This window comes from Cebus imitator, unplaced genomic scaffold, assembly GCF_001604975.1.
Source record: "Cebus imitator isolate Cc_AM_T3 unplaced genomic scaffold, Cebus_imitator-1.0 Scaffold944, whole genome shotgun sequence".
In the NCBI taxonomy this organism is placed as follows: domain Eukaryota; kingdom Metazoa; phylum Chordata; class Mammalia; order Primates; family Cebidae; genus Cebus; species Cebus imitator.
Window position 1 is genome coordinate 52,698 of NW_016108259.1, and position 11,090 is coordinate 63,787.

Here is an 11,090-nt window from a genome sequence, read left to right on the forward strand (position 1 = left end):
GGGGTTTCACCATGTTGACCTGGATGGTCTCGATCTCTTGACCTTGTGATCCACCCGCCTCGGCCTCCCAAAGTGCTGGGATTACAGGCTTGAGCCACCGCGCCCGGCCTCCTTTTCTCTCTCTTTCTTTCTTGAGTCTTGCTCTGTTGCCAGGCTGGAGTGTGGTGGCAAAATCTCAGCTCACTTCAACTCTGACTCCCTGGTTCAAGCAAATTCACCTGCTTCAGCCTCCCAAGTAGCTGGGACTACCGTCACGTGCCACCACACTTAGCTCATTTTTGTGTTTTTAGTAGATGGGGTTTCACCATGTTGGCGAGGATGGTGTTGATCTCTTGACCTTGTGATTCACCCACCTTGGTCTCCCAAAGTGCTGGGATTACAGGCGTGAGCCACTGTGCCCAGCCTAATCTTTATTTTTTTTGAGACAATGTCTCATTCTGTTGCCCAGGCTGAAATGTAGTGGTGGTGATAACAGCTCACTGCAGCCTTGACCTCCCAGACTCAAAGAATCTTCCCATCTCAGCCTCCTGAATAGTTGCAACTACAGTTGTGCACCACTATACCCACTAATTAAAAAGAAAATTATAAGCCGGGCATAGTGGCTCACGCCTGTAATCCTAACACTTTGGGAGCCTGAGGCGGGCAGATCATGAGGTCAGGAGATCAAGATCATCCTGCCTAACATGGTGAAACTCTGTCTCTACTAAAAATACGAAAAATTAGGCATGGTGGCACGCACCTGTAGTCCCAGCTACTCTGGAGGCTGAGGATGCAGTGAGCTGAGACTGTGCCACTGCACTCCTGCACTCCAGCCTGGGTGACAGAGCGAGACTCCATCTCAAAATAATAATGTAGAGATGAGGTCTCATTATATTGCCCAGGTTAGTCTTGGACTCCTGGGCTTGAGCAGTCCTCCTGCCTCAACCTCCCGAAGTGCTGGGATTACAGGCATTAGTTACCATGCCTAGCTTTTTGAGACAGGTTCTTGCTGTTACCCAGGTTGGAGTGCAATGGCACAATCACAGCTTACTGCAGCCTCTACCTCTTGGGCTCTAGCCATCTTCCTGCCACACCCTCCCAAGTAGCTGGAACTACAGAAGCACACCACCATGTCCAGCTGTTTTAATTTCTTTTTAGAGATAGATAGAACCTTGCTATATTGCCCAGGCTGGTCTCAAAACTCCTAGCCTCAAGTGATCCTCCCATCTCAGCCTCCCAAAGTGTTGGAATTACAGGCATGAGCCACGGCACCTGCCCTCCCCTGTGCTTTAATGATGATCCAGAGGTAACAGGTTCAAGGAAGGGCCTCAGAGATCACCTCTTCAGCCCACATATTCAGGAAGAGTCTAGCAGAATTGAAAAGCAGAAGGCCACTTCTGTCCTTTGAAATATGCAGGTTTACACAGGAGGCTCCAATTGGCTTGAGAATGCAACAGCCTTTATTGTTGCAGCAACACTAACATATATGCCCCATTCCCTGCCGAGACCTGTCCCCACCCCGCCCCTTGGTTGTCAATGGTGTGGAACATTGGGATGTGGGGAAAAATCCCTAAGCAGAGCTGGAGGGAGGCAAGTGGGACTGGTGAGGGTCGGGATCACCTGGGACCAGGGGTCCAACAGTCAGGATACCCGACTCCACACGGGGGCCTGGAACACTTGGGTTTTGAGTTCAAGATTTGGCAATGTCTTGACCTGGGTGGGAAGGTAGGATGGGGTCTGGAAAAGCTTTGGTCCAGGGTTCAAGATTTCAGAGTGCCTTGCCCTAGGCCCCAGTTTGGGGCTGAGCATGGAGAAAGGTGGATGGGAGTGTCTCTGGGTTCACAATTTGAAATTGACCATGGATGCTCTGGCCTCAAGCCCCAGTTTTGGGGCTGGATGTAGGTGGCTCTGGGTCCCAGGTTCAGGGCTGGGGAAGATTCTTATCCTTGGGTAACGGGGGCTAGGTGGGAGGGATATCCTACTTTGGGGCCAGCATGGGGGTAGAGCAGTCACATATGTCCTGTTTGGTTTGGGCAGTGTGCTCTAGGCTCCTGTTTTGTGTTCTGGCAAAGGGCTCTGGGTCCCAATTATGGGCTGGGGTTGGGGTGGTATTCTCCAGGTCCTGGGTACAGATCACAGGGGCCTAGGATCCAGCCTCCTGCTCTTGTCCCAGCGCCTCTAGTAGCAGGCCCATTGGCGTCCGCTTGAGACCAATGCTCTCGATCTTGTTCTCAATCTTGTTCTTAAGGTTGCGCAGGCGCAACGAGGCGTGCACCAGGATCACTGTGGGCGGCACCAAGAGGAGGGGTCAGTGGAATAGACCTTAGCCTGCAGCCAACTGGGGTCCACCGAAGGGAATTGGCGTGCAGGCAGGCCAATGGAGTGGTAAGCGGCCAGGATGCCTCAGATCCTGAAAGCGTGGCCAACTAATTGGCTTGGCAACGTAGGCATGGCCAGGGAGCGATCCCGGTAACGGGGACGTGGCCAGTGGAAGGCATTTAACACCAGGAGAGAGATCGGAAAGGCAGTAATAAAAGGGGCGTTCCCAGAAGGGGGAATGAGGTCCGGGAAGGCGCTTTTAACGGGGGCGTGGCCAGGCCCTCCGGGTTTCCCAGCCCCCCTCAACCCAGGGACCGGAGCAGGGCTGGCCTGGTGCCTTAAGCATGCTCTGGCCGCTTTCTCAGCTATCTCGGGGTAGTGAAGACTCACGAAGCACCGGCCCGGCGATGCTGAGCAGGAAGGTGCAAGCGCCGCCCACGACCCAGAGAACCAGGAGGCCGACGGCAAGCACTGCGGCCAGGCAGGCGGCGGGGTGGCTGCGGCGGCAGCGGCGCACAGCTGCACGGGTCTCAGCTGCCCACACCAGCACGCCAAGGGCCACCGCCACTACCAGCGCGCTCAGGAGCGTGTGCAGCGGACGCACGTACCTGCGGATACAAGAGAACTAAGCTAGCCGGCCGGGCAGAGGGAAGGCCGCCCGGTTTCCCGGACCAAAACCCACCCTGGGCCCCAAGAGCCAGAGTCTCCCGTCTCCGGACACTCCAGCCCGGCACATCCTCCCACCAGCCCTGTCTCCAGCAGGCCCATCCGCCAGGGCTCCCGACTCACAGATCCCTGTGGTCCCCTTCTTTCCTCCTTGTCAATTTCATTGTCCTGTCTTCCTCAGGTCCCCACTTCAGGCCCTCCCATCCCGCTAGATGCTCCCCCCACCTCTGGGCTCCCAACACTCCCCTGGACTTTACTGTTGTTGACTCTACCCCCATAGGGCCCCTCACCAGCCTGCCCTTTGACCCCAGCCCCTGCAGATCCTTCTTCCATGCCTTCTGTCTCCACACACTCCCCTCTCCCCAGGCCTAGGGTCTTCATAGGATCCCCCTCCTGGCTTCCTCTCCTCCCAGTGCCCCCTCCAGGCTGCTGTTTCCCTATAGATTCCTCCCTCCATCATTGCTAGAACCTCTTTCAGGTCGTCAGCCCCACTCTGAACTTCCAGCCCTGCTCAAGTCCCTCCTTCAGATTCTCCCTTCCTCTCTGATCTCAGGCTTTCCAACCATGGATCCTCCTCCTGGGCCCAAGTTCCCCAACAGGTACCTGCCCCTGGCACCTTCCAATCATAGCCAGGCTCCACTGCAAGACCGAATCCTCAATAAGTATATCTTCCACACCCTCCAACTTTACCGTCCATTTCCCTGTCTCTGTCCTAAGTACTCCAGGGTCGGCCTCAATTTGGCCCCATCATTCACATTACGACCCCCCGACACACGCCCCTAAAGTACTCTCATATCCCCCTTTCAGGCCCTCCTTTTCTTCAGGTTCACCTACCAGCCCACTTTCCCCTTCAGTCCCACACTTTTCTCCATCCTCCCCAGGTCTTCCCTTCAGACCCCCATCCCTGGAAGGCCCTCCTCATCAGCCAGGCTCCATCTCCCTGAGGCCCTCCTTATAACCATGCTCCACCTCCTTCAAGGCCTCCCTTCCAAGCCCCTCAGGCCGTCTATCTCTACTGAATTCGCCCTTCCCGGCCTTGCATCCCCCTCAGGTTCCCCGTACTGGTCCTCAAAGATCCGTGGGTCTACCCCCCACGCCTTGCAGAAGTCCCCAGCCAACCGGTGCCTCCTTCCCTCCCTCACCCGGCGAGAGCGAGGCCGATGCCGAAGCAGAGAAGGTAGTTGGTTTGGTAGTAGAGGAGGTTGTTGATGACGCGGTGGCACCATCGCTGCGGGTCGCACGGATCCGGAGCCGCCAGGCGCGCCGACCCCAGAACAAAGTCGTCCAGGGCGCGTAGCGGTGGCAGCCGCACCTCCGACATCCTGCCGGTTAATGTGGCTGGACCAGCCAGGAGGGGGCCGGACTACAACAACCGTTACGCCCCTCGCCACCGCGGGGCACACCGGGAAATGGAGTCTGGGTTGGGCAGCTACTTTCCTAACGTAGGTGGATTGCGCAGGGGCGGCGATGCATGTGACCGGAAAAGCAACTAACACGCCGCTCCGGAAAGCGGCAAAGGCTGCCGGGAAATCAAGCCTCGGCCAAGAGGCGGGACGTTCCCAACCTTTAAAACTGCTATCCACCCCAGCGCGAGGCGCCGCAGGGGCTGCTCCGGGCGGTGCCAGCGGCTCAAGCACAAAGTAGCCAGACAGATAAGAAAGGAGGGACTGTCACGAGGATCCGAGTTGGATTCCACCTCCTTCCTGTCAGCGTCCAAGACGGTCACATTTCTCCTGGAAACTCCATGCCCCGCCCCTAAGGTGAAGTCATAAATGCCATTAAGGGCCTTTTATTCGTATTCATCACATCAGAGATCATCTCTTCCTGGGAAGCTTATAAAAAATCCCCAGGTTGGATTAGGCCACTCCCTCTGGGTCCCTGGCAATTTCTTCCAGGTTAGGGATCCCAAGGGGTCTCTGCCTTCCTGGGTCCCTGGCTTGGCCCTTGGGGCACACAGTGATCAAGAAGTGCTGGGGGAAGTGAGCTCTTTATTTAGACATAGCTCTGCTGAGTGGAAAGTGGGCACTGGCCCCATTAATGCTTGCTGGCTGGTAGCGTCCAAGCATGCCCCACAGCCAAGGCTCAGCTCTGCAGTCTGCCACTGTAGGTCCCTAGCACAGCCCCCAGAGTCCTTAAAAGTCATCATCATCACAGATGTCAAGGTACACGTCGAAAGCCTCTCTGTTGCAGTTTCCATCAGGAGTGAAGACATATTTGTGGAAGGTCCCATCTACGCAGATGGCTGGGGGAGGGGGGTGGTAAAAGGTCAGAGGCTGCCACAGCCACAGGCTCCAATCCTCTCAGGCATCTCAGGACCTAGGATCTGCCTCCAAGCCTTTGCCTAGTGCTGTCCCCCTTACTGATAATTAAGCTGAGCCTCACATGGCCCTAACATTCTTTCAGGTCCAACCTGCAAACCTTTGCCCCATGCAGTACCCCCAACCAAGGGGCTATTCCCACTCACCAATGACAGAGTTGACGTTCTTGGAAGTATTGCGACCGAAGGCGCAGATGCAGGCTGACTCAGCAGGCACAGTGAAGCTCGCCAGGCTCCACTGAGAGTCCACGTACTGCCCAATCATAGGCCCCACCTTGCCCACGCGAGCCAGCCTGCAGGCAGCACTGGCTAAGCCAAGGTACGGTAAACGGGCAGGGGGACAGGGACACAGTAGGGTGGGGAGGGGGTACTCACGCGGAGCGGCGGTTGAGGCGGGTATCCTTGAGAGCAAAGATATGGACGGTGCCCTTATCACTGGAAGCGCAGAGAAAGGAGGAGTCGTGGCTGAAGTTAATGCTAGAAGACAGATCAGCAGTGATGCCCACATGTCATGTGGTGTTGTGGGTTCACCAGCCCACCATGCATACCCTGTGCTCACCAGTAGAGGGTGGCAGGGTCAGTCCCTCGGCGGAGCTCCACCAGTTTCTCCTTGGATTGTGTGTCAAAGAGGCGAATAAGAGTACCCTTCTGGGAGGCTGAGGCCACTACCGTGCCTGGCTGGTTCAGAGACACACAGGCTATGTCACTCTGATGTGCATTGATGGTAAAGGGAGCAGATGAAGTGCCAGGCTTCGTGCTCGACAGGTCCTGGAGTAGGAGAGAGTCTGGGGTTGAGGTGGTATAGAGGGAAGGGGCTGATTCCACAAGGAAAGCCAGTACAGCCACCTACCCACCCTTGTCGATTGGATGGCTCACCACAAGTTGCAGACTCCCGCACTTGTGTCCCGGGAAGACTAACAGTTGCTTCTCCAGGCTGGGGCAGAGGTCACAGAGCCCTAGGGTGTGAAGATGAAGAAGGGTGGGCAGCTGTAGAGGAGGCAGCATCTCAGAATGGACAAAGCTGGATGAAGACCAGATTTCAACCCTCCATGATAAGCTGAACCCAAAGAATCCTCAGGGGGCTCAGCTCAGCTGCACACCTCGCCAGCTAGGCAGATTCCCTTCCTTGCTCTGCAGCTGTGGAATCTAGTAAGCTGTTATGACAGCCCTAGGAGGCTCACGGATCCCTGACACACCCACCCATGTCCTCACAAATTGTTTCTGCTCTGCCACTGGGGCACCCAGGGGTGGGGCAGGGCCAGAGGTGGGGAGAAATGGCTGGGAGCTGAAAAGATGGAGAGGCTGTGAATGTGAGCATCTCCCTGCCCCTTTCCCCGTTTCTGTGTGTGTGTGTGCCCCTTCCTTTCTTTCCTCATCTCTGCCCCTCTGCCCCATCCACTGTTTCATGCCCTCACACCTGTGTATCTGAGCCCTCTCACCCTTGGGGTTGTCCCGGGTATCAAACTCAAACAGCTTTCGGGGATTGTCGGGGAAGGAGTACACATAGATGCGGTTCCTCAGCACGATCACGATCCTGTGGGTATCACACAACACAGGATGGCTGTGAGGGGGTGGCAGGATGCCCAGGGAGGACTAACCCTCTCACCTGCTGTGGGGACCTCCTACCTCCCACCCCGGTCCTCCTCAGGCTCACTTGTCATGGCGCATGCGCACAGAAAGCACTGGCTTGGTGAAGGTGAACTCCAGCACCAGCTTCTCCTTGGAGTCCTTGCCCTCCCGGGCATCGTCCCAGATCAGCACTGCTGGGCAGGTGGGTGGGTTGTCGGGGCCAAGGTTTAGGGTAAGGGCAGCCCTGGTGACACGGGATACACCCCTGCTTCCCAGGGACCTCAACCTACTTGCTTAGCCTTTTACTAAACACCCAGTAAGATACTCGCACAGCACGAGCACTTGTGGATATGATCCCTGAGAGAAGCATTCTAGACTGTTATATTCATCTACAGATGAGGAAACTGAGGTTCAAAGTGGTTGAGTGTCTGGCCAAAGACCTCACAGCCCATCAGCAACCAAACAGGGACTCACACTCAGGCCTATAACTTCCCCTTGGTAACTATTTCTGCCTCCAGGGTCCTAGTTCACGCACCCTGGAGATTTCCATGAGGAATCCTAGGGCTCCATGACTCACCTAGGGCAACTCCTGCCCTGTCCAGGTTGTATCAACAAAAAAAAAACCCTTAAAGCAAGGTAGCACATGAGGCTCAAGCCAAGGGAGTATTGGGAAAATGGCTCCAAGATTTGATAACCTATTGCTTGTGTGACCTTGGATGAGTCACTTAACTGCACTGGGCCTCAGTTTCCTCATTGGTAAAAAGGAGGATAATGATCCTTCTTATCCCATAGAGTTACTGTGAGGATTAAATGAGTTAATATATGTAAGTGCTTAGGGCAGTCCCATGCTAACAGTAAGAGCTCTAGGTCATGGCACACAGGAGGCACTCAATCAGGGTTCTTAAAATGAAAACAAAGCACCAAGCTTCTCAAGCTATAAGATCCATGACTTCCAAGCTGTAGGCCTCCTCACTGTGTGACTCTGAAGTACTCTGATGTCTTCATCTGCCAGTGCCTTGGGGTGCCTGTGGGAGGCCAGGAATCCGAGAAATCTGGGCCAAAGGGCAGGATGAGGGCACTTACCTGAGATCTCTGAGAACTTGGGGCTACTACCACCGCCCACCAAGGCCAGAAGGTTGGAGCGGTGCAGCATCTCCACCAAGCCCATGCTGCCCACCTGCTCGTGGTCTGGACAGGGACCAGGGTGTCAGTGGAGGTGGGAGCCAATGCCCAGCCCAGCTCTTCTGCCCATTGCCCCTCCCCTGCTAACAGCTCACCCAGATGCCCCTTCTCCATCAAGGGCTCCACGTTGTAGATGCGCACACCTGTCTCCATGGCGCAGCAGAAACAGCCTGGGGGATGGAAGGAATCCAGACTGCCTTAAAGAATGTCCAGGTAGGAAGCTAGGGGCCCATGGCCCACTTCTGACCCCTCTTTCCCTCGCTCCCTCCCACAAGGGTACAGGCCCAAGCCTCTCTCACTTTGGTCTTGGTTGAAACGCAGGCTGGTCACTCCTCGAAGTGGCTGTTGAGTCATGGTCCAGGATTGTTCCCCTGGACACAAACAGGATAAAGAGGAGAAGAGTCCTGGAGTCTCCCCTCCAAGTTCTGCCCCAACTGATTTCCTCCTCCTCCCACTCTGCTAACTACTGACTGGAGGGACTGCAAAAAAGATTAAAACAAAAAACAAACAAAAAAACCAGGCTGGGCGTGGTGGCTCCCACCTATAATCCCAGCACTTTGGGAGGGTGAGGCGGGTGGATCACCTGAGGTCAGGAGTTTGAGACCCGCCTGGCCAAAGTGGTGAAACCCTGTCTCTACTAAAAATACAAAAATTAGCTCGTTGTGGTGGTGCATGCCTGTAATCCCAGCTACTTGGGAGGCTGAGGCTGGAGAATTGCTTGAATCCAGGAGGCAGAGGTTACAGTGAGCTGAGGTCGAGCCATCGCTCATTGCCTGGGTGATAGAGTGAGACTCCCTCTTGGGAAAAAAAAAAAGCAAAAAACCAGAGAGAGTCCCAGGCTCTCTGCTCTAAGCTCCCAAGATCCCAGACAGTGTGGCCAGGAACCCTCCCTCTTTCAGATTTGGCCAGCTCCAGCACTACACTGACGTGGACCCCACACCTACTCATTACATGCTGGCCCTCACTGACTTGTCAGGAAGTAATGTGACAGAGGATGCCCCTGTGGTATCTCCTCCCCACCCCAAGCCAATCTTGACCCCAATGCCAGACATGGCCTGGAACCACTCCAAACCCATTTCTCATCTTCACACCTGACCTAGCACCAGACTCTACCTATCAATAAATAGACAAAAGTGGGCTAGGACATCCACTTCTTGTACCTCCCTGACTTGGCCCTGAGACTTCTATGCTTGGTTTGCCATCCCCAGGAACTTCTCTCATACCTTTCTAGCTCTACCCCAACCTATTCCACCACCCCAGAGTCCTCTCACACCTTTCCCCCTTACTGGCTTCCCCAAACCTCTTCAGGATCCCATGCCTACTTGGGATGACCCCTTCTCATGCCTTAGTAACTACCATCAGGGCCAGCCTAGACATTCCCCTAGGTCTGCTTATGCCCTGGGGACTCTACCCTAGGATTCCCCTAGCACTCTAAATTTTCCACCCTGGGACATCTTCCTTGTGTTCTGCTGTCCTTGACTTCAACATAACCTGGCCTGGACCCAACCCCAGGAACCTCACCCATCCCCCTAAGATTCCCCTTCTAGAAATAGACCCCTATCCAAGACCCTGCCCCAGGGCACCCTTACCCTTTCAAGACCCTTGCCCAAAACAAAGCACCCAAAACTCCTGCCTAGGAGAACTTCAACCCCTAAGATGCCTGCCCAGTACCCAACTTCCCTTCAAACCCTCAACTCCCAAGACCTCTGCCCAGACACACTCCCTCCACAACCTCCAGTAGCCCAAATCTCCTCCCTTTCTTTTGGTTACATACTCTACTGGAATGCCTCATGCACATTCTTTGGACAGCTCTGCCTTGGAGCTATTCTCTGGACAGCTACACCTTTCAAGACCCTTTTTTGCACCTCCATTCCAAACCCTCGAGCCACCCCAAACCCTGTCCGGGATGTCTCACCCCTCTCCCAAGACCAGCAGCATGCTCGTCCCAAAGCCAGCACCCACTTAAGACCTCTGCCTTAGACCTCTACTCGGAAGACTGCCAGCCTCCCCCAGACCTCAACCAACCCTGGGATCGTGCTCCAGCTTCCTGCCGTCTTCACCGTCCTGACCTCCGTTTTGTCCCTGACCCGGGCCCCAGCTGTCGGTGCCGCCCGCGGCCCGGTTTTCTGACCTCCCGGGCCTTGGCGCCCGACTCGGGTGTTTACATCAGGGCCCCACTTCCGGGGGAGGGAGCCTGCTGCAGGAAATGACTCACCCCAGCTGGAAAAAGGTTGCCACCGCCTTCCTCGCCCAGATCCCGGGTCTTCGGAGCATCGCCAGTGACAGCGGGGTCCTCCCTGGAGGGCGCGGGGAGCGGCAGAAGGTCGGCTGAGGGACTGGAGGCGAAGGGGCCTCCCCAAGGCCGAGACTGAGAGAACCGGGAAGGGTGGGCAGAGCGAGCGTGCCTTGCCCCCCGCTGAGCGAAACCAGCAGAGCCCTCAGCGCCGCGGTCACTCGCGGTAGGGGAGTAAACCTCCCCGGCGAACAGGACGCGGACCTCCGCGGCGGCCAAGAGTAGCCGCCCCCATTCCCAACACAGAGTCCTTCCAGGCTTCTAGAGGGGCTATGCTGGGGGCTCCGGGCGGGGATGGACCTGGAGACCTTGAAAGTGGAGAAACCTCCTTGGCTCTGGGAAGCCAACAAACGGATTTCGTTTTCTTTCTCCCCACCCTGCCCCCAACCCAGCCAGCTCTGGGTTTTTTTTGTTTGTTTGTTTTGTTCTGTTTTGTTTTCTGAGACAGAGCCTTGCCCTGTCGCCCAGGCTGGAGTACAGTGGCGCGATCTCGGCTCACTGCAACCTCCGCCTCCCAGGTTCAAGCGGTTCTCCTGCCTCAGCCTCTCGAGTAGCTGGGATTGCAGGCGCCTGCTACCACGCCCAACTAACTTTTGTGTTTTTAGTAGAGGGGTTTCACCATGTTGGTCAGACTGGTCTCGAACTCCTGACCTCAGGTGATTCACCCGCCTCAGCCTCCCAAAGTGCTAGGATTACAGGCTTGAGCCACTTTTATTTTTACAAAATACAAAAGAGCATTTGATGGTAAAAGGTATGAATGCTTTG

General features: G+C 55.7%; 2 protein-coding genes across 7 annotated transcripts; both read right to left on the reverse strand.

Moving 5' to 3' along the window:
- Positions 1-1,416: 1,416 nt before the first annotated feature.
- Positions 1,417-4,428, reverse strand: PRAF2 (PRA1 domain family member 2). The gene is made up of 3 exons (XM_017521052.1): positions 4,107-4,428; positions 2,689-2,906; positions 1,417-2,262 (listed from the first exon to the last, which is right to left on the reverse strand). The coding sequence occupies exons 1-3, from the start codon at positions 4,283-4,285 to the stop codon at positions 2,123-2,125; spliced, it is 537 nt and encodes a 178-aa protein (XP_017376541.1). The 5' UTR covers positions 4,286-4,428; the 3' UTR covers positions 1,417-2,122.
- Positions 4,429-4,737: 309 nt separating this feature from the next.
- Positions 4,738-10,818, reverse strand: WDR45 (WD repeat domain 45). 6 transcript variants are annotated; one of them, XM_037735753.1, is made up of 11 exons: positions 10,248-10,818; positions 8,332-8,403; positions 8,128-8,202; positions 7,934-8,038; positions 6,936-7,041; positions 6,721-6,815; positions 6,158-6,237; positions 5,841-6,049; positions 5,657-5,758; positions 5,429-5,574; positions 4,738-5,206 (listed from the first exon to the last, which is right to left on the reverse strand). In XM_037735753.1, the coding sequence occupies exons 2-11, from the start codon at positions 8,384-8,386 to the stop codon at positions 5,097-5,099; spliced, it is 1,083 nt and encodes a 360-aa protein (XP_037591681.1). In that variant the 5' UTR covers positions 8,387-8,403; positions 10,248-10,818; the 3' UTR covers positions 4,738-5,096. The 6 variants fall into 6 exon arrangements, with proteins under 6 accessions (XP_037591681.1, XP_037591680.1, XP_017376537.1 ...); XM_037735752.1 differs by having other exon boundaries at positions 6,936-7,044; XM_017521048.2 differs by lacking the exon at positions 10,248-10,818 and adding an exon at positions 10,058-10,227.
- Between the last annotated feature and the right edge of the window lie 272 nt (positions 10,819-11,090).